Genomic DNA, 23024 nt, shown 5'->3' with positions numbered 1-23024 from the left:
ACAATAGTACCGTGACCAGACATCCCCCGAATGTCTTATTTCATAATACAAAGTTTCTGAATGGACTTTTGGATTAAACCAAGTCGTATGCAGTGATGAACAGTCTTACCCAGCGGAACACAAGTTACTTAACGCTACACAGGTCAAGCTACACACACTTTTCTTGCTAACGTTAGATAGCAGTGTTGATAAGGAGGAGATGTTGTTTCAAAGAAGGATTCACAAAATGGATTACCATCCAAACATTATTGAAGACGCCTGTGACCAGTATGTATGTACCTACGTATGTCTAGCTTTTCTTAACCATTTTGTGACCACAGCGTTGCTACAGTACGTTATGTTCAAGTTCAAGTTCAAGTTCTTTAATAGTTGTCATACAGAAGTACAGAATACTTTCATACAAAATGCTTCTTACTGTTACGCTCCAGAGACTGTGCTAGACAAGATAGTATCAAATAACATAATAACATAATATAGCATGAATTTAGAAGAAGAAAATGAGGTCACAGTGTTCGGTATAGACATATGTACAATGTTCTGAGTTACCATATAATATACAATACACAATACTATGCAGTGTACTAATGTACAGTACTATCTAGTGCAAAGCAGAAATGGGATGAGGTACAATTTTAGGTACAATTTACAGTAAGGTGTACGAGTTGTAGTGCAATCCTTCATCCATAAATATAAAGTGTGGGGAGTGGGTGCTACAGTGTGTTTGTTTAAAGTGGGTGTGTGCTATAAGTGTGTGGAGTGGGTGCTACAGTGTGTTTGTTTAAAGTGAGTGTGTGCGTGTGGATGTGTGTGCTATGTGCGTTTGGTGGTTGTTGTTGTGTAGTGTTCATTCATTGTTCGTTTAGCAGCCTGATGGCCTGGGGATAGAAGCTTCTTCTGAGTCTTTCTGTGCTCGCCTTGAGACTCCTGTATCGCTTGCCTGACCGCAGCAGTTCAAAGAGGCAGTTGTTCGGGTGACTGGAGTCTTTAATGATTCTCTTAGCCTTGCCCTTGCAACGCATGTAGTAAATGTTCTGGAGGGTGGGGAGCCCCCCTCCAATTGTGCGTTCGGCTGAACGTGTCACTCTTTGTAGTCTGCTTTGGTCTTGTGCAGTGCTATTCCCAAACCAGGAGGTGATGTTGCCGGTCAAGATGCTCTCTATTGTACATGAGTAGAAGTTCTTAAGGATCTTCTGGCTGACTTGGAACTTCCTTAGGCGCCTGAGGAAGTAGAGGCGTTGTCGTGCCTTCTTCACAACACTGTTAATGTGTGTGGTCCATGTCAAGTCCTCGGATATGTAGGCTCCGAGGTACTTAAAGCTGTTGACTCTCTCAACCGGTGCCCCGTCGATGCTGAGGGGGCTGTAGTCCTTGACCCCCGACCTCCTGAAGTCCACAATCATCTCCTTTGTTTTGCTGACGTTCAGGGAGAGGCTGTTTTCCTGGCACCATCCCGCCAGGACCTTGACCTCTTCCAGGTAGGCCCTCTCGTCGTTGGCAGAGATCAGGCCCACCACCACTGTGTCGTCAGCAAATTTGACGATTGTATTGCTACTCCGCTGAGCCACACAGTCGTGTGTGTACAGGGAGTAGAGGAGGGGACTCAGAACACAGCCCTGGGGGGCCCCTATGTTGAGGGTGATGGATGAGGAGGTGCAGTTGCCTGCTCTCACCACCTGGGGTCTGCCAGTCAGGAAGTCCAAGACCCACTGGCAGAGGTCATAGCCCAAGCCCAGGTCCCTGAGCTTGGCTATGAGTATGGAGGGGACTATGGTATTGAATGCCGAGCTGTAGTCGATGAATAGCATTCTCACATAGTTCCCCTGCCTCTTGTCCAGGTGTGATGCTGCTGTGTGCAGCACATGGGATATGGCGTCCTCCGTGGACCTGTTGGGGCGGTATGCAAATTGCAGGGGGTCCATGTTGATGGGGAGGGAGGAGCAGATGTAGCCCTTTACTAGCTTCTCAAAGCACTTCATGGCTATGGAGGTGAGAGCTACAGGGCGGTAGTCGTTGAGGCAAGCAGGCTTGGATTTTTTGGGTACAGGGATAATAGTGGACTTCTTCAGGCAGGTGGGGATGACAGCCTGTTCTAAGGACAGGTTAAATATGTCAGTGAATACTGGGGCCAGTTGGTCGGCACAGACTTTTAGGACGCGGCCGGGGATGCCGTCTGGACCTGCTGCCTTCCTGATATTCACTTTTTTAAAGGTCCGCCTCACCTCATGCTCTGTTACCCTGAACACTGCGCCTCCATCAGCAGCCGACCCCCCCCCCCCCCATTGCCGAGGCTTGTGAGCTGGTGTTGTTATTACCAGCATCAAACCTCGCATAGAAGGTATTGAGGTCATTTGCTAAGGAGATGTCACTGTTCAGTTTGAGGGAGGCGCCTTTGTAGTCTGTCATCGTTTTGAGCCCCTGCCACATAGCTCTAGAGTCAGCTTGTTCAAACTGGAGTTCAATTTTATCCCTGTAGCGTCGTTTGGCCTCTGACACTGTCCTCCTTACGTTGTATCGCGCCACCTTGTGGTCATTCATGTTGCCTGCCTCTAGGCCGTCGTTGTATGCTTTGGTGCGCTCTCTCAGAGCTTCACGGACGGATTTGTCTACCCAGGGTTTTTGATTTGGGTAAACTTTCATTTTGGTAGTGGGGATTGTTTCTTTCACCCTAGTACAAACATAGTCCAGCACTGTCTCCGTGTAGACATTAATGTTATCTGTGTCGCGGAACACATTCCAGTCTGTGTGGTGAAACACTGACCGGATCGTCTCCTCTGACGTCACATCCCATTTCTGCACCTCTCGCGAGACTACGGGAGTACTTTTAATTCTCTGTCTGTACTTTGGTGAAAGAAAGATGGATGCGTGATCTGACTTACCAAAGCCACTATCAGAATGAGCCTTGTAGCCACCTTTAAATTGCGTGTAACAGTGATCTAGGATGTTACCGCCTCTGGTGTTGCAAGTCACATGCTGATAGAAGTCAGGCAATACCTTTCTCAGATTGGCGCTATTGAAATCTCCCAGAACTAAAATGGCGGCGTTAACATTCGCCACTTGGATTCTATTTACCTCGTCGTGTAGTCTGGAGAGCGCAACCTTGTTGCTGGCTTGCGGTGGAATATACACTCCGACCAGGACGATCGCCGTTAACTCCCTCGGGAGGAAGAAAGGACGACACTTGATGGTTATATATTCCAGTTCTGGGGAGCAGTGGTTGGATAATTCCTTCACATTAGTTGGATCGCTCCAATTTTTGTTAAACATGAAGGCAATACCTCCTCCACGTTGTTTACCGGACTCTGCTGATGTCCAATCCTTGCGATGGATAAAGAAGTGATCAGCCGGTTGAATTGCGTGGTCTGGGACGTCCGGCGTCAACCACGTCTCGGTGAAGCAGAGGACGTTGCAGTCCCTAACGTCTCTTTGATATTGAATCCTTGCTCGGATGTCATCCAGTTTATTGTCAATTGATTGTACATTGGCTAGCAATATACTGGGCAGTGGTGTACGGTGGCGTCTGGATCTCAGCCTGTTACGGATCCCAGCCCTCTTCCCTCGCCGTCTGGTTCCTCTGTTCCTGGGGTCTAGGAACAAAGGATCTGGTCCTGATCTCCGGAGAATTTCTTCAGGCCATTGATGCGGTTCGGAAAGCTGATCCAGTGAGTAATCCAGTTGGTAAATTTCCCGTAATCCAATGTCTATGAGTGACTGACGGTCATATACATTAAATGCACCAACAGTTGGTACGAACAAAACTCTAAAAACTATAAATATTAACAAAAGTAAACACAGTCTCGACGGAGCGAACAGAGAGGCAGCCGGTCGGAGCAGCGCCATCATCCTCTCCCTCCTCTGTGTGCGCAAATATAATGTGTATACGCTAGGGATGCTCGATATTGGCTTTTTTACCGATACCGATATTGTCCAACTCTTAATTTCCGATACCGATATCAACCGATACCGATATATGCAGGGTGTCCCCCCCCCCAAAATGGAATAATTTCAGGTAATTAACATTACATATCTCTTGTTGTGGAATTAACACAACATTATGCATACTTTTGACAATAAATAAAATCAGAATTTGTTCTTACTTGCTTGCCTGGGTAAATAAAGGTTATAGAAATGTAAAATAAAAAAAATTAAAATTAAGATTTTTTTTTTTTTTGAAAACCGATACCGATATTTTCCGATATCACATTTTAATGCCGATATCGGCCGATAATATCGGTAGGCCGATAATATCGGACATCCCTAGTATACGCATATATACAACTCTTTAACAGCTCGGATTTGGACATTTAATGCGAAAGGTTGCAGGCTTTCGCTCACATGCATTCAGCATTCAGCATACAGCATACACACACACACACACTTATTGACTGAATTAGCAAATCGTAGCCTTTTTTGCGGTTATATAATTGCACAGGCTGACATTGTGATTGCAATTGTGATTAGATTAATCGTGGAGCACTACTAGGAATACAAATGTACCACTGATGACCTCATTTGCGCGAGACCCTTGCTCCGCCCCCCCCCTCTCACCTGGTGACAGTCTGTCTGATTGGTCGCTCCTGGAGAAGGATACCATGGTTCATGGTGGAGGCGGTCTCATCGTCGTCCTCCTGTCAATCAAAGGGTGTTCAAAGGTTAAACAGAGTTTGTGTGTGTGTGTGTGTGTGTGTGCTTGTGTGTGCGAGCGCGTGTGTGTGTGTGTGTTCTCACCGTGCGAGCCAGCTCTCTGTTGACAGATGTTCTCTTGGCGAGGTAGAGGCGGATGTCCCAGTCGAACTTCAGGCACTGCTGGATGTACTCGAGTCCTGCCAGAGTCTGAGAGCTGAAACACGCACACATTTTAAATGCTTTATTTATGTCCACATAAATACAAAGTACATTAAGGACATAAACACTTAACAGTGCAATCAGCGCATTGGGAGTCATTCAGTTACGTTTGTGACTGTGCAGCAACAACCATCGTACACATACAGTATTAACACAGAGGATGTTTCAAATGTGGGTTAACAGATACAATATGCATTACCGTAAAAAACGATATCTACTCTATGGGTACAAAAAGCAACGCCGTCTCCAAATAGAGCGGCTACCAATAATAGCAGATATATAGAACAATACCTTGCTAACTGTTTAGCCTTTCTCTTGGAGATGTGGGCCATCTGAAGGCCCCCTTAAAACTAAAAGTTGACACTTGTAGCCTAGTTGTGAGATTTTCTCACACACGCACACACACACACACACACACACACACACACACACACACACACACACACACACACACACACACACACACACACACACACACACACACACACACACACACACACACACACACACACACACACACACACACACACACACACACACACACACACACACACACGGGATGAATGATTATTGCATTTATACACACACACACGGGATGAATGATTATTGCATTTATATAGCGCTTTTCTAGACACTCAAAGCGCCTTATAATGTAGGGTGGAAATTGCCTCCTTCATCACCACTGTGTGGCACCCAACCGTGGGCTACGCAGGCTCAATGGCTACCATACACTGGCACCAGGCACACATCACACTACACAATGGCTGAAAGGCTCAGGAGACAGGGATTGATATCAGCTAATTAAGGGGGAGGGATCATTAGGTGGTCTTGATGTGAGAGACCTGATTGGGAATTTGGACAGGGACAAACAAAAAGAGAAACGTTCATTAAGAACCTATAGGAGGATTAACCCCTTGGATAAATTCTGAGGTCACAAGTCTTTGGGTTATCGTAGATTCCGAACTGAACTTCAACTCTCATATAAACAAAGTCACCAAAACATCGTTCTTTCATCTCAGAAACATAGCAAAGGTACAACCATTTATAAATCGAAACTATGCTGAGAAGCTAATTCATGCATTCACATCTAGCCGGTTAGACTACTGTAATGCGTCTCGACTTCCGGAGTCAGCATTGCCCTGGCAATTGGCATAACGACTAAATTGGGATGGGGAGAAAAAATAGAAAATCAGGCGGAGAAAAAGAGGATTAAAAAAAAAATACTACTGTAATGCACTTTTCACAGGTCTCCCTAAGAAAACCACGGAGAGGCTTCAGCTCATCCAAAACGCTGCAGCCCGATGCTAACTAAAACCAAAAAGAGAGAGCACATTAATCCAGTCTTAGCTGGCTAATCAGCTGCTGGGCTATTAGAGGATCCCAGAAACAGTACAAAGAAGATTGGTGATGCAGCCTTTGTCAACTACGCCGCAAAACTATGGAACAAATCGCCCAAAAACATCAGGGAAGCCAACTCGCTAAATATCTTCAAAAGACAGCTTAAAACCTATCTCTTTGCTTAGGCATTTAAATGAGATAGCAGGGAGGCCAAGTCTTCAAATGTTAATATTTAGGAAAATTTTTATGACACAAATTATCAGTATTTTGGCTGCACTATTCCTGTCAAATTCATGCGTCAGTTCTATGCTAATTGTATCTTACTACCTCTTATGCACTGTGCCGCCTAGACTCATTACATCAACACTGTGATTCTTGTATTGTAAATGAGCTATTTTAGTTTGATTTATTGTTTATTTCAGGGTTGTACTGTACTGTAGATGATAACTATTTAATTGCACTGCATCATTTTAGTCTACTCTATTCTATTTGACTAACTATTTTTATTGCACTGCACTATTCTATTTTACTCTTTCATTACTATCTATTTTTAAATTGCCACAGAATAAAACCGTAAACAAAGAGGCCTATTAAGATGTTAGTATAATATGATAAACTATGAGATTTAAAGCTCTATGCCTTACCTTGAATGAATGAATGAATGAAAACTTTATTTAACAGATTGCAGAATGGGTACAATACAGTACGGCTCAATACACACAATTGTTAAGGGGATGCAGACCAGAGAAAGACGTTTGTCTTGTTTACATCAGGGTCCCCCATTTTCAATTTATATTGACATTTATGACATACACAACATACATGACATTTATGGCATAGGGACATACAGGTATTTAGTACTGATACATTTGTGACATAAATGGTATTCAAATATACAGTACTGTTACCCCTAGATCCTGACAGAGTATATACATATGATGGGGAGGGGACTGTACATTAGGAGGGGGTGGGTGGGTGGGAGAGAAATATACATACGGTGGGGTGGAGACTGTACATTAGGAGGGGGTGGGTGGGTGGGTGGGAGAGAAATATACATACGGTGGGGTGGAGACTGTACATTAGGAGGGGGTGGGTGGGTGGGAGAGAAATATACATACGGCGGGGAGAGAATATATACATGCGGTGGGGAGGAGACTGTCTATTAGGAGGGGGTGGGGGGTTTGGACATTTACGGTGGCCAGTTTCGAATTGCAGCCTCCCGTAGGTGCTCTTTAAGAGCGGTTTTGAATGTGGGTAGGGATTCACATTCCTTTACAGCTTTGGGTAGGGCGTTCCACATTGATGTGGCATAATTGCGAAACGTGTTTAGTCCCTTGTTTGAGCCGAATCTGGGTTTAACATGATTTGTTGAGCTTCCTCTGGTGTTGTGGTCGTGGTATTCACTGACCTTTGGGAAGTATTTTGACATGTACATGGGTACCTTAGTCGTATAGTGTATCTTGTAGACCAGGCCCATTGCAAGTTGCTGTACTCTGTCGTCTACTCTAAGCCATCCTAGGTTGTCAAAGTGGCCAGGGGTGAGGTGGGTTCTAGGGGTAAGGTCAAGTAGTAGTCTGACCAGTTTGTTTTGTGATGTTTGTAATCTTGTTTTTAGCGCCTTTGAGGTGCTTTAGTACCATGAGGTGCAAGCATAGTAGTCGTTGTACCCTTGAATGAGTGCTCCTGCCAGAGTCTTCAGGGAGTTCTTGTTTACCAGAGAGGAGATCCGGTACAAGAATCTAGTTCGTTGGTTGACTTTTTTTTATTACTTGACCTTGTCTATTTTGTTGCTATCTATTTTATGCTGGTTTTATACTTATTTGATGTCTGCACTTCATGCATTGCTCTTGATCTGCCAATTTTTTTGCTCATTTTATGCCTGCCTTTTTCTTTTACTGCTGTGAGGCACTTTGAGCTGCAATTGAAATGTGCTATACAAACAAAGGTCATCATTACTGTTCTACTCTCTGTCACCATGATGCTTTCCATGTGTAATGGTGCAACTTATACGACTGATTCTGATCCACACATGGAATAAATAACTGATTCTGATCCACACATGGAATCAATAACTGATTATGATCCAAACATGGAATCAATAACTGATTATGATCCACACATGGAATCAATAACTGTTGGTGTGAAGCCCAGACAGCCTGCTGTGATTAACCCTTTCACTACCACACTACAGACGGTTAACCGTTAACTGATTAAAAGGCTCCATTCAGTTGAAAGATTTACTTCAAATTGAAGTTGAATTGAAATACATCAGTCTAACATCCACACAAACAAAAACGCCCCGTTGGAATTTGGACAGATGTTCCCGTGCCCTCGCCTAGGATGCCGTCACGAGAATAGCTCACAGCGCCAGTGTCTGCACTTAGACGTGGATAAAAACGGATCAAATTGTACTGCAATCTGCATTGACACATGCCCCAGCTGGGACACCCCACCCATCGCGGTGCAATCGGGTTCCCTTCTTAGTCACACACGTTACCAAACAGGCACAGGCAGAAATAATTCACCTTGCGATCAATGAAGTTGCTAATCAACCCGCGCGTCTGCAAATAGAGCTCTCAATCTACTCTGGGTAGATACAAGTGAAATGGATTACAGATATGTGTGAGCGAGAGTGAGAGAGCGAGAACAAGAGAGAGAGAAACAGAGAGAGAGAAACAGAGAGAGAGAGGTTTAGTTTTTCATTTTTAAATTGATAGAGCTCTTGTTACAAAGGCTGAATATAACTAAACCATATTATAAACCCATAAAAACCCCAACCCTAACCTAACTAAACCATATAAACCCCAACCCTGACCCAACTAAACCATATAAACCCATATAAACCCCAACCCTGACCTAACTAAACCATATTATAAACCCATAAAAACCCCAACCCTAACCTAACTAAACCATATAAACCCATATAAACCCCAACCCTAACACGTCAAACTGTTGTTCACATCTGTAATGTCTGTGATGTATTTAAATGTACTTAGATTACATATATTGCATATTAATGACTATCGTACACTAGGGCTGACCCCTATTAGTCAATTAGTCAACTAATCGGTCGAAAGGAGCCATAGTCAACTAGCCAACCTCTTAGTCTAATACAAAACAAAATATTATAATCTTTTTTTTTTTTTTTTTTTGTCATTCTTTCCAAAAGAAAAGAGGCCTAGAAGCGTGGCTAACGCTAATGGCACGCATACCAGAGGCTAACTGCCTACGAAAACAGGCACAGGGGCACTGAAAGAGGATTTCACCCATCTAATGAACACACTAGACTAGACAAATATCAAGATGTATCCATCAGTGGACCAATTGCATGCTTTTGCAGAGGACAAGAAGCCTTCAGTCGACTCCTTCAGACATTAAGCACCCCCCACAGCCCAAATGGAATGATCATTTTTAATTTTTTTTTATTAGAAATAATACATTTAAAAATATTATACATTTCTTTATTTCTTTTTTACCAATAGTCGACTAACGGCACATTTTGGCCAATCATAGTCGACCATCCAAATCCTTAGTCGGGGACAGCCCTATCGTACACATGTGCTCTGAATTAGTACATGAAAGCACACAGGAAGTACTAAAAATACACTGCAAGTATCCTCTCAGAAAAGTACATAATGGATAGAAATATACTTTCAACACACTTAATATGTGAAAAAGATACTTCCAGTAATGAGAAATATAAAACATTTCGACTTGGGTAAGTGAGTCCCAACGCCATGTCACTGGGCTCTTTTAAAAAAAGAAATTATTTATTTATTATTTTAGCATTTTTACAGCATTTTTATTGGTCATACACAAGACCGACAGAGGAGAGGGAGAATGGGAGGAGATGTGGGGAGGACATGACCGACAGAGGAGAGGGAGAACGGGAGGAGATGTGGGGAGGACATGGGACAAATCAGCCCGGGAGCGGGAGGCGAGCCCGGGACGGCCGCGGAGGTCTGCGAGGCAGTATGTGGTGCGCCACTGGGGCTCTAATATACAATACCATACAGCTGGAGCACTGCTGGCCTTAGTTAATACACATGGAGGCTGAACGCTCTTTGTTAGTAGGATATTATTCCACAGAGAGAGGGAGAGAAAGAGAGGGAGAAAAAGAGAGAGAGGAAGAGAGAGGGAGAGAGAGAGAAAGAGAGAGAGGAAAAGAGAGGGCGAGGCAGAGAGAAGAGGGGAAGAGAGGAAGAGAGGGAGAGGAAGAGAGAGAGGAAAAGAGGGAGAGGAAGAGAGAGAGGGGAAGAGAGAGATGGAGGGGAAGTGGAAGAGAGAAAGAGAGGAAGATAGAGAGAGGGGGAGGAGAAGAGAGGGAGAGAGAGGGAGGGAGATGAAGAGGTAGAGGGAAAGAGAGGAAGATAGAGGGAGAGGAAGAGAGAGGAGAGGAGGAGAAAGATAGAGAGAGGGAGAAGATAAGAGAGGGAGAGGAAGAGAGAGGGAGAGAAGAGAGGGAGAGGAAGTGAGAGAAAGAGAGAGGAAGAGTGAAGGAGAGGAAGAGAGAGGCGAAGAGAGGGAGATGAAGAGAGTGAGAGAAGAGAGAGGGAGAGGAAGTGAGAGAAGGACAGAGGGAGAGGAGAGGAAGAGCGAGAGGAAGAGAGAGAGAGGAAGAGGAAAAGAGAGGAAGTGAGAGAGGGAGAGAAAGAGAGGAAGAGGAAAAGAGAGAGAGGGAGAGGAAGAGAGTATTTCATTGTGGTAAGTCGGGTCCCCACAAAGAGGAAGTCCCGCCCTCTTTTCACAGCCAGGGGTTATCAGGCGGAAACATGCTTCCTGTGACCTCTACAGACCACACACACACACACACACACACACACACACACACACACACACACACACACACACACACACACACACACACACACACACACACACACACACACACACACACACACACACACACACACACACACACACACACACACACACACACACACACACACACACACACACACACACACACACACACACACACACACACACACACACACACACACACACACACACACACACACACACACACACACACACACACACACACACACACACACACACACACACACACACACACACACACACACACACACACACACACACACACACACACACACACAACGCAGCTGCCCCAGGCCAGAAATAAAAACATGCTATGGCATACCGTACATGTGTGGTCCCCCCCCCCCCCACACACACACACACTACTCACACACAGCTGCAAGAAATACAAAGAGGCTCCATTTTTATATATATATGTGTGTGTGTGTGTGTGTGTGTGTGTGTGTGTGTGTGTGTGTGTGTGTGTGTGTGTGTGTGTGTGTGTGTGTGTGTGTGTGTGTGTGTGTGGTAAGAGAGAGAGGCAGGGTCTGAAGTATGTGTTTTCAGAGGGAAACCCTCTGTGGTCAGTGCAGAACCCACATACATGAGTAGAATATGTTACAAGCAGCCACAATGTGGCCTACACACTTAGTGTGTGTGTGTGTGCGCGTGTGCGTGTGCGTGTGTGTGTGTGTGTGTGTGTGTGTGTGTGAGAGTGAGTCTACACCACAGACCACACTGGTCTTCTCCAGTTCTCTAAATTCCCCCACTTGTCTGACCAGCTACTTTATTACTAAACTACTTGAGATGGTGGAGATGTAGACGTGCTGCTGCTCAGAGCTGCTGCCCCCTTGATTACTACTCAGTTCATCTGTGGGTTTGGTTTTATAATTTATAAAAAAAATGTGTATCCACTTTTTCTCCCCATTTTCTATTTTTCTCCCATCCCAATTTTCGTATTATCCAATTCTTCCCTCCCCTGTCTTGAACGTTGCTAGACTATGCCTCCCACTGGTCGGCTGTAGTGAGGATAGAAGCCTTGCATCACGTGTCCCCTCCGGTACACGAGGAGGCAGCCTGTCGTATCTTTTCACCGCAGCAGCTCGAACTCTCAGTGGCGAGGAGTAACGCGTGGGAGGCTCACGCTGCCCCCGCTACTTCCTGCTTCCGCCGCATCGGCGTCACCAAACCGACCTGTAGGAGTCGCTGTCCACAACGTCCAATCCCCACCCACCGGCTTTCCCACCCTCTAACACTTGCCAATTGTGTTTAGTATGAACGATCGGCTAAGCCGGTAGCAACGCCGAGAGCTGGGCTCGAACCCAGCGTCTCCTGCGTTAGTGGGCGAGCGCCTTGCCCACTGCGCCAATCAGCCGCCCACTACTCAGGTCATTTGTCGGTTTGGTTAGTGCTTAGGTTATAAACTTGTCAAAAAACACAACTGCCTCTAGTGATAGCATTTTGAAAGAATGAACAAATCTTGTACCGACAATATAAAGCATGGTTACTGCCATTTTAATTCATTCTAGGGTATAGAAGGTTTTGTCCAATATTATCTACTTAGGAAATTAGTTGGTGAACTTTAGCTAGTCAGATCTATCGTCGATGGTTACCTTGCTAGCTGCATTCTGTGGTGTGCAGTTGGTTGGCAGAAACAGTATAGCTACTCTGAAGCCCAAATACAAAAATACTAAACAAACCACACAATTTCACTGCATTAAACAAGTCAAAGCCAAATACACAATCAAATTCAATTAATCTACAGCATTCCCTTTAGTCAGACTAATTAATAATAGAATTAAAGATCCATCTGTAAACACACATTACACATCAGTTTTTTTTAACAACTCATCCTATCCTTCCTAGCTTCTATGAGAATCAAATAGAGGCAGACGCTAACCACTTTTTCAAAGTCTTAAAGCTTCTTTCCGTAGCCAGTGCTTTGTAAGAGGTAGGTAATTGGTTCCATAGAACTCCTGCTGTATACAAAATAATATTTTGCCCCATAGAACTCCTGAACCTGTGTGGAATTATATCCGTCTGGTTGCCTCTCGTGGCGTATTTGTGAGTCTCACTCACCCAACTAAAGTAAATCAGATATTCAGGGTTGTAGCATTATTTTAAAGGTCAGCCCCAACTTAATCTGAGCCATTCTCCTTTTATTTATCCTTTATTTATCCAGGAATGTCCCATTGAGATACAAGATCTCTTCTTCCAGGGAGTCCTGAAAGCCACTTTTCCACTGGTAACCAGTTCAGACCATCAAAGTGTGAGGAATTGAGATGTGTATGGGGGTGAAGTTTAAGCACAGTCCTAACTAACTTATTCTGAGATGTCTGTAATCTATGCTTTATTTGTTTTGGTGAGCAACTATACCAGGATGTACATGCATAATCAAAGTGACACTGCACTAAGGCATCTGCTAATGTTTTCAGTGTGTTTGAATTGAGAAAATATAATTTTCTTGCTAAGAATTAGTTTAGTTTATTTTGGTCAGAGCCTTTAACACTTTGAGTGCCAGCAGGGGGCGCACGATTTAGCGCTTGAGTGCCAGCGCTGTAGTCAATGGGAGGGCGAGCACATTTGCGAACGCATAAACTATATCTTAAATTATGGCTATGTGTCTGTTGAATGCCCACGCTGGCTCTTAGGTCAGATCGATAACTTCATAACTCATTGGTCTGCTTATCTTGACATCAAACAGCGTCCTGTGAAGTGGTTGACACGCAGAACCAAACGAGTCTACAAAATGTTGTTGTTACCACTGACCGACAAGAGACAGCGAATGCACCGTTCCGACCCCCGTCAGTCATCGACCTTAGGTCGAGTGATTGAAGTTGCGGAATCTTTTATTTTATTTGCACTGGGACGGACTCTCTTTAATTAGATGAGGTCCATTTCCCTTATCCGTTACACGTATTATCACTGTATGGCTTTACTTGATAATCCCATTATACAGAATCCACCTTTAGTCCTTAATGCATAATCATATGTCTCCTTTTACTCCGTAGGGATAAAGCCACACTTCTAAAGTTTTTATGGTAAAACCAGGCTTACAGAACCCACCTTTAGTCCTTAATGCATAATCCTATTATAGCTAGGGATAAAGCCACTTATCCTATTTTGCCTTAATGCATAATCATATGTCTCCTTTTACTCCGTAGGGATAAAGCCACACTTCTAAAGTTTTTACATCATTAATACTCCGTCTGGCTAAAGCCTTACTCAGGAGGTTTTTTACATCATAAATCTACTCGGTTCGCCGTAGAGTTTACTGTATGGCATTACTTGATAAAACCAGGCTTGCCGAACCCACCTTTCTCCTTAATCACAATAATCCTATTTTTTCTCCTCCTCCTCCGTCTGGGGAACACCACACTCATAAAGTTCTTTTTTACATCATAAATTAGACACATTACAGGCACATTCAGGCACATTATCATTATTATTATTATTATTATTATTATTACTGGTAAAGTTACAATGCAAAAATACATCTCCATGCTTACCCGTCTTTTTGGGAAAAATAGAAGCAAAACGTTGTTTCCAAAAGAAGATTGTTTTTATTTTTTAACAGTAGAAAATTACATTTAAGGGTTCAGTTTCATTTATATAAGTACACAAGTTTTCAGCTTACAATTTATCAGGTTTCAGTCATCTCCTCAAAATCTCTCAAAAAAGTCTGCCTCTTGAATCAGCAACCGTCTCTTTTATTTGATATTGTACCGTATTTCTGATTGGTCTAAACACAGTGATGTCAAATGGTCGTCATTTCTGTTTAGCAAACCAACATACAATACATAATTCGTTATGGACTCCTCCTTCTTTGTACTATCGTTACTGCTAGTTACCTAGTGATTTTTAAGTAACAGAAAGTCCCTTTTTCCTTCAAAACAGACAACGGCTTTGTCTGTGGTGACCACGTGACATCGTACCAAGCACGAGGCCTCTCCATAGTATCTCTTAAAGAATCCCTCCAGACAAACAGTTTTTACACATTATTCTTTTAGTATTATTCTCTACTGACACTCAATTATAAGCATGCCATTTTGAAAACTTTTACTGTACACATCAAACATTTAATTGTTATATAGTTTCTTTTTTAAGATCTCCCTCTATAGATTCAGGACTCCCTGTTTTTCAACCCGCAACCCTTCCCGTCTGAAAGGGTTAACATTACAGCTTTCTCTCCTCTGCTGTTGCATCCTCAGGGCCACATTCCTCAGGTTAACTCCCCTTTCACAGACACCGGGCCCTTCTATGGAGACATTTAAAGGCTCAGTTCCATTTTTTATAAGTAGAGCCATCATAGAGCTATCTTTCCAGAGTTTAGTTTAAAGATTTATACTGGTCATATAGGAACGACCCAGGATGTCATTGTCCAAAAGTGTCACTTGTTCTGTGGCACTTCACAGTGTCTAATACGCCTGTCGCTTATCAATGACTTGTTTGCAGTCAACATTGTCGAAATGGATTGTTTTTTTTTAATCAGTACATTTCCGGTTTATATCATTTTGAAAAACGCTAATTTTTTTAAACTTCCAGAAAAATAAATAGATTCTGCAGGAATCGCTCTTTAGTGGAATACACAAAACACGTTGTCATTTTTCGGCCTATTTATGAATAGTTTTCAAATAAACGCTAGATTATCGATAGTATATGTGTACTTATGCACGCTAGAGAAGCGGGCTGAAAAATCGATTATCCATTTCCTGATCAGCACACACACACACACACATATGGGACACGCTGAAATATAGGTGAAAAAAAACTCTGATTACCCCAAGACTGGTAAAATTGATTCCTTACCTCAGATCAGATGTTCTCCAAAAAGATTATTCCAATTCCTGATCGCCATTCCAAATATCGATCGCGTTTATTGATCCAACGCTGGGTACTGGAAACACATATTCCACGCTGTTCTGAGGGTGGGCAATGAATGGGATCGTCTCCGGTTACATGCCTGATAAGTAAAATGTGGATTCTGGAGTCTTTTTTCCCATCCATTTCATTCAGTCCAATCCAATGGGTGCAATACCATTCGGAGAGACGATAGGGGGCGGTATTTTCCCTGTTCGAGCTCAAAGCCAGTCCCAATGGTAATGTGAGGCTAGATTGATGAAAAATGAATGGAAATCGCGAATAAAAAAAATAACGATTAAAAACTAGATTTCTCATCGTTGGCACTCAACGCATGGCATGAAATAACGAGATTTCTCGTGGCTGGCACTCAAAGTGTTAAGGCCATAATATTCTCCCCTAACAAAGACTTGTCCAAGATGCAGACTAGGTAATTAGCAGAATCTTTTGCAGGAATGATAAAATCCCCTACCTTCACTTCCAAGGCTGAAAGTCTTTTTAGCTTGATTTTGGAGCCAAATAGGGTTGATTCTGTTTTCCCTACATGGAGGGATCATTTATAATCTGATAGCCAAATGCTCACTCTGCCCAACTCATTGCTCAAAATCCCTTCAACAACTACCTTGTCTTTATGGGACACCAGGGCCCTCATTTATCAACGTGGCGTACGCACAGATATGTGCTTAACCCGTGCGTACGACCATTTCTAAGCAAAGTGTGGGATTTATCAATTTGAACGTGAACTTGACTTTGTGCTTATGTCTACGCACAGCTCTGAGCATGCTTAGCTGACGCCCAGTGGTAGAATATCGTTACTACGGCATATGCGCTCCTCAGTTAATGCATTAGTTTCAACGCGGAAATAAGCTTTCGTGCATTACTCCTGACACTGGCGCGTGTTCTGTATGAACCGTAATTCATTATAGTTCAATTGTGAAATAGCGACAGTAGTGTAATTATAATGGGCTCATGCGCGAACAAGAGGTTGGCTTGCTAGTTTGGCAGGGGGGGCAGACGCAGAACACCTAGTGTAACTGCCGCCGTGTCATAGTGTAATTCAAGTTAAGCTTCAGTATGATGTCATATAGTAGAACAGGCTAGAACCTTCCAGAACTGCGCTCCACAGTGTATAAATAGAGAGAACTTACAAGGGTTCTCTCTCTCATTTCTCAACCACCATCAACCACCTAGCCCCTTTCGTGACTGTGATGCACCGAGTGAATCCACAGTCACTTGCTCCTCAATAGGAAACCAACCTAGATTTACCCTGAATGACTGGTTCTGACCGAACCGTTCGTTATACAAGAATCACAGAGACGTTTCAAAGGTACTCACAGTTGCAGGAGGGTTTCGGACAGAGATACGGGATGGTTTGAAAGCTCGGCGTTGCTAATAAACATTTTAAATATTTTTTTATAAACTGGTCAACACTGCATTATTTCCGGCGTTGTGTGCATGATGCGCATGCGCTGTGATCACACCAGGCAGCCAACTCCGGAAATAATGCCGTGTTGACCAGTTTATAAAAAATATTTAAAATGTTTATTAGCAACGCCGAGCTTTCAAACCATCCCGTATCTCTGTCCGAAACCCTCATGCAAATGTGAGTACCTTTGACATTTCTCTGTGATTCTTGTATAACGAACGGTTCGGTTAGAACCAGTCCTTCAGGGTAAATCTAGGTTGGTTTCCTATTGAGGAGCAAGTGACTGTGGATTCACTCGGTGCATCACAGTCACGAAAGGGGTTACAGAACGCCCACCTCCACCAAACGCGATTAAATATTGTTTCAAATAAAAAGCGACATACTATTATTTTGTGTCATGTTTCCAAATAAGATTGGCCACAACGAAATGCTTTCTACTTCAATTTGTTGGTTAGAATAGATTACCTCGCTCCGTTGAAACTTCACTGAGACTAACAGTAAAAGACAGTATTTTAATAATAATAATAATAATAATAACAATAATAATAATAGAGCTTCATTTTATATAGCGTCTTTCAAGAGCCATGCAAGGTCGCTTTACATAGATAGGGGGGGGGGGATAACAAAGTAATAAACATAGTGGACAGACTATGTAAATATGATGATGGGATTCAAGTTCATGTTTGTATTTATCACATAGGCAGGCTACACATGGCGTATAGGCTACATCATACATGGCAGTGAGATTCATTGTTCTTGTATATGCTCTCGTATTATTGTTTATATAGGCTACCCAATACTGACATCAAAATAGATTGTATGCCTCTAGAAATCATATGCAGCAGGTAGAAAATGTACGGAAAATCCATCGCGATTTGGAATACAATTGAGGAGAACTTTAATCCCTGGGTATTAATCGAACAAAATGGAAAAAGGCAGTCATATTCCAGCATGGGCTTTATTAGTTAATATGGTCTTTAAGAGATATCATATCCGACATCACCGTACGTGTACATGTCTGTCAGCCTGTCTCGTATTTCTCCATAACACGCAATTCCCTCGGGTCAGTCCATTATTTCACATCCCATGGGGGTGTTTCATGACCATATATGGATAATCGGGGCGGTTCTGGTATGCAAATACTTAAAACCATGCACAAGCTCAAGCTTAGGAGCAAGGTGATATTTATGAAGACAGGTGTGCGTAGGACCCGTGTACGCACGTGTGATAAATCCCGTTTTTTTTGTGCGTGCACACATTCTAAATTCTGTGCTTACGTATGAAAATAAAATACTTTCTAAGAAAAATTGATAAATGAGGGCCCAGGAGTGCTGAGTCATCGGCATACAAAGATAAATTAGTGGAACAAGCTGATTTAAGGTCATTAATATAAAGTAAGAAAAACAGAGGGCCAAGCACACTGCCTTGGGGTACCCCACATGTAGTGGCCCTTGGCTCTGAGAGTGTTCAGTATGAATTTAAACCAAGCTGGTTAGTGACAGTATAAATGACAACCAAGCCATTAGTCACAGTATAAATGACAACCAAGCCATTAGTCACAGTATAAATTACATCCAAGCCTGTTAGTCACAGTATAAATTACATCCAAGCCTGTTAGTCACAGTATAAATTACATCCAAGCCTGTTAGTCACAGTATAAATTACATCCAAGCCTGTTAGTCACAGTATAAATTACATCCAAGCCTGTTAGTCACAGTATAAATTACATCCAAGCCTGTTAGTCACAGTATAAATTACATCCAAGCCTGTTAGTCACAGTATAAATTACATCCAAGCCTGTTAGTCACAGTATAAATTACATCCAAGCCTGTTAGTCACAGTATAAATTACATCCAAGCCTGTTAGTCACAGTATAAATTACATCCAAGCCTGTTAGTCACAGTATAAAATACATCCAAGCCTGTTAGTCACAGTATAAATTACATCCAAGCCTGTTAGTCACAGTATAAATTACATCCAAGCCTGTTAGTCACAGTATAAATTACATCCAAGCCTGTTAGTCACAGTATAAATTACATCCAAGCCTGTTAGTCACAGTATAAATTACATCCAAGCCTGTTAGTCACAGTATAAATTACATCCAAGCCTGTTAGTCACAGTATAAATTACATCCAAGCCTGTTAGTCACAGTATAAATTACATCCAAGCCTGTTAGTCACAGTATAAATTACATCCAAGCCTGTTAGTCACAGTATAAATTACATCCAAGCCTGTTAGTCACAGGAAACAGCCAGGCTCCCAGAGAGGGGGGGCAGAGAGAGGGAGAGAGAACAAGAGAGAGAAAGAGAGAGAAAGGAGGGTCACCGAAGGAAGAGTGAGAGAAGGGAGGGTAGAGTGGAAAGAATGGAAGGAAAGAGAGAGTGTGTGTGCGTGTGTGTGTGTGTGTGTGTTTGTACAACCAACCAACCCAGTGACCTCACATCTCCATCAGGTCAGCAGAGAGGATGACCTACATTACAGTAATATGATGAGGGCGGGGCTTCAGGACAGTGCAATGAGGGTGGAGCTTCAGGACAGTACAATGAGGGCGGAGCTTCAGGACAGTATAATGAGGGCGGGGCTTCAGGACAGTATAATGAGGGCGGAGCTTCAGGACAGTACAATGAGGGCGGGGCTTCAGGACAGTGCAATGATGGCGGAGCTTCAGGACAGTATAATGAGGGCGGGGCTTCAGGACAGTGCAATGAGGGCGGGGCTTCAGGACAGTGCAGTGAGGGCGGAGCTTCAGGACAGTATAATGAGGGCGGGGCTTCAGGACAGTGTAATGAGGGCAGAGCTTCAGGACAGTGCAGTGAGGGCGGAGCTTCAGGACAGGACAATGAGGGCGGGGCTTCAGGATGATCACATAGAGAGGAGGATGGGGTTCGGTTTAGTTTAGTCAGGGTTTATATGGTTTAGTTAGTCTCTCTCTCTCTCTCAATTTCCTGACTTGATAGTTGGACTCGTACCATCACAAAATTTGCTGTGAACATTCATGACCTCTAGACCTCTAAAGGTATTGTATTCGATGACCCCTTGACCTTTCCTCCAGCGCCATCATCAGGCCAAATTGAAAAATTATAGCCAGCTTGCCATAAAATTTGCTGTGAACATACATGACCCCCAAGTGCTCCCAATGTTCTAACAAGTGTATTTCCTGACCCGTTTCCTGTCATACAGTCACAAAAGCGATGCACCAGACTTGATAAATGTTTGCTGTACGACATGATACATAAAACATGGATCACCACCCGGGGTCTGCTGAGATCGGCAATGCAGACAACTCTCGTTTCTGTCATCTGGGGAGATCATTAGGGCTTGACGGAGGTCTGCTCAGTGAAATCTTCTAGTTAACTATGTTGCCACTACAATAAAGGCCTTTTCATTTCCCTGCACCTGCAGATGGAGTAGGGCTGCTCCACTATGGCAGAAATCCTAATCACGATTATTTTAATTGATATTGAAATAACGATTATTAAACCGCGATTACTCGTTGATTTGAGAACATCATATGAGGATGACTGAATTCGTTTTACCTTTCTTATCGGCCAAAGGCTGATTCAAACCGACCATGACAACTGCGTGTGAATGTGCCGACAAGAAATATCTTACATATGTCGTTTGATTGGATCGTTTATGTGGTGAAACATGGAAATAATTGGGCAAAACTGCAAAATTGTGCAAAATATTGCCTGCTGTCAACCTATTCAGTTTTATCCAAAATGGATCAGAACTTTATGACAGGTAAGAACACACACACACAGACACACAGACACACACACACACGCAGACACACACACACACACCAGACAACATTGTGGGTGGAGAGAGGAAGAGAGGAGGAGAGGTAGAGAGAGTTGGGAGGAGGAGAGGTAGAGAGAGGTGGAGGTGGAGGAGGAGACGTAGAGAGATGGAGGTGGAGGAGGAGAGGTAGAGAGATGGAGGTGGAGGAGGAGAGGTAGAGAGAGATGGAGGTGGAGGAGGAGAGGTAGAGAGAGATGGAGGTGGAGGAGGAGAGGTAGAGAGAGATGGAGGTGGAGGAGGAGACGTAGAGAGATGGAGATGGAGGAGGAGAGGTAGAGAGATGGAGGTGGATGAGGAGAGGTAGAGAGAGATGGAGGTGGAGGAAGAGAGGTAGAGAGAGATGGAGGTGGAGGAGGAGACGTAGAGAGATGGAGATGGAGGAGGAGAGGTAGAGAGATGGAGGTGGATGAGGAGAGGTAGAGAGAGATGGAGGTGGAGGAAGAGAGGTAGAGAGAGATGGAGGTGGAGGAGGAGAGGTAGAGAGAGATGCAGGTGGAGGAGGAGACGTAGAGAGATGGAGGTGGAGGAGGAGAGGTAGAGAGATGGAGGTGGAGGAGGAGAGGTAGAGAGAGATGGAGGTGGAGGAGGAGACGTAGAGAGATGGAGGTGGAGGAGGAGACGTAGAGATGGAGGTCGAGGAGGAGAGGTAGAGAGAGGTGGAGGAGGAGAGGTAGAGAGAGGTGGAGGAGGAGAGGTAGAGAGAGGTGGAGGAGAGGTAGAGAGATGGAGGTGGAGGAGGAGAGGTAGAGAGAGATGGAGGTGGAGGAGGAGGTAGAGAGATGGAGGTGGAGACGTAGAGAGAGATGGAGGTGGAGGAGGAGAGGTAGAGAGAGGTGGAGAGGTAGAGAGAGATGGAGGTGGAGGAGGAGACATAGAGAGAGATGGAGGTGGAGGAGGAGAGGTAGAGAGAGGTGGAGGTGGAGAGGTAGAGAGAGATGGAGGTGGAGGAGGAGACGTAGAGAGAGATGGAGGTGGAGGATCATGTTGGCATTCGGGGTCTCGCACTAGCTTGGTTTAAATCCTATTTAACTGATAGAACACACTGCGTGGTCTATAATGATTTAACATCTGAGACCCTCCCAGTGCAATGTGGTGTCCCACAAGGCTCTGTCCTGGGCCCTTTGCTATTTTCGATTTACATGCTACCCCTCGGCAATATCATACGCACATTTGGCATAAACTTTCATTTTACGCTGATGACACCCAATTATAAGCCAAATGATTCCTCCCAACTACAAAACCTTGAGGACTGCTTGCTTGCCGTCAAAAAGTGGATGTCGCAAAACTTTCTACTCCTTAATGGAGATAAAACTGAGATGTTAATTGTTGGCCCCCCAAACCACAGAGGCCTGTTTCAGGACATCTCCCTCAACTTTGATACTTGTCATGTATCCCAGAGCTCCACTATAAAAAACCTTGGAGTAATTTTTGATTCCTCCCTCTCATTTAATGCACATATAAAAAATGTCACCAAAATTGCATTCTTCCATCTTCGTAATATCGCAAAAATTCGCCCCATCTTAACTCTGGCTGATGCTGAAACCCTGATTCATGCTTTTGTCTCATCACGTTTGGACTACTGTAATGCACTTTTTTCAGGCCTACCTAATTCAAGCATCAAAAATCTTCAACTCGTGCAAAATGCGGCTGCACGGATACTAACTAGACCTCGAAAATTTGATCACATCACACCAGTTTTGTCCGCCCTACACTGGCTTCCTATTCAAGCCCGATCTGACTTTAAAGTGCTACTCCTCACCTACAAAATTTTAAATGGGCTTGCACCGCTCTATCTATCCGATCTCATCTCCCGATACTCGCCCGCTCGTGCTCTGCGCTCACAAAATGCGGGGCTTCTATCGATTCCTAGGGTTAAAAAGAAATCCACCGGCCACAGAGCCTTTGTCTACCGCGCTCCCTACCTGTGGAACAA

The 23024-nt window shown here is 43.8% G+C and overlaps 1 protein-coding gene across 1 annotated transcript in view; it reads right to left on the bottom strand.

Moving 5' to 3' along the window:
* The window catches only part of pik3c2b (phosphatidylinositol-4-phosphate 3-kinase, catalytic subunit type 2 beta), a 242649-nt gene that overhangs the window by 164984 nt on the left and 54641 nt on the right, over positions 1-23024 (bottom strand). The window contains 2 exon segments of the mRNA XM_084316485.1: positions 4546-4625; positions 4726-4837. Coding sequence (XP_084172611.1) covers positions 4546-4625; positions 4726-4837 — 192 coding nt within the window.

Source organism: Notolepis coatsorum, assembly GCF_963971535.1.
Source record: "Notolepis coatsorum genome assembly, chromosome: 6".
In the NCBI taxonomy this organism is placed as follows: domain Eukaryota; kingdom Metazoa; phylum Chordata; class Actinopteri; order Aulopiformes; family Paralepididae; genus Notolepis; species Notolepis coatsorum.
The sequence above is the reverse complement of the archived record's forward strand: the minus strand, read 5'-3'. Positions and strand labels throughout refer to the sequence as shown.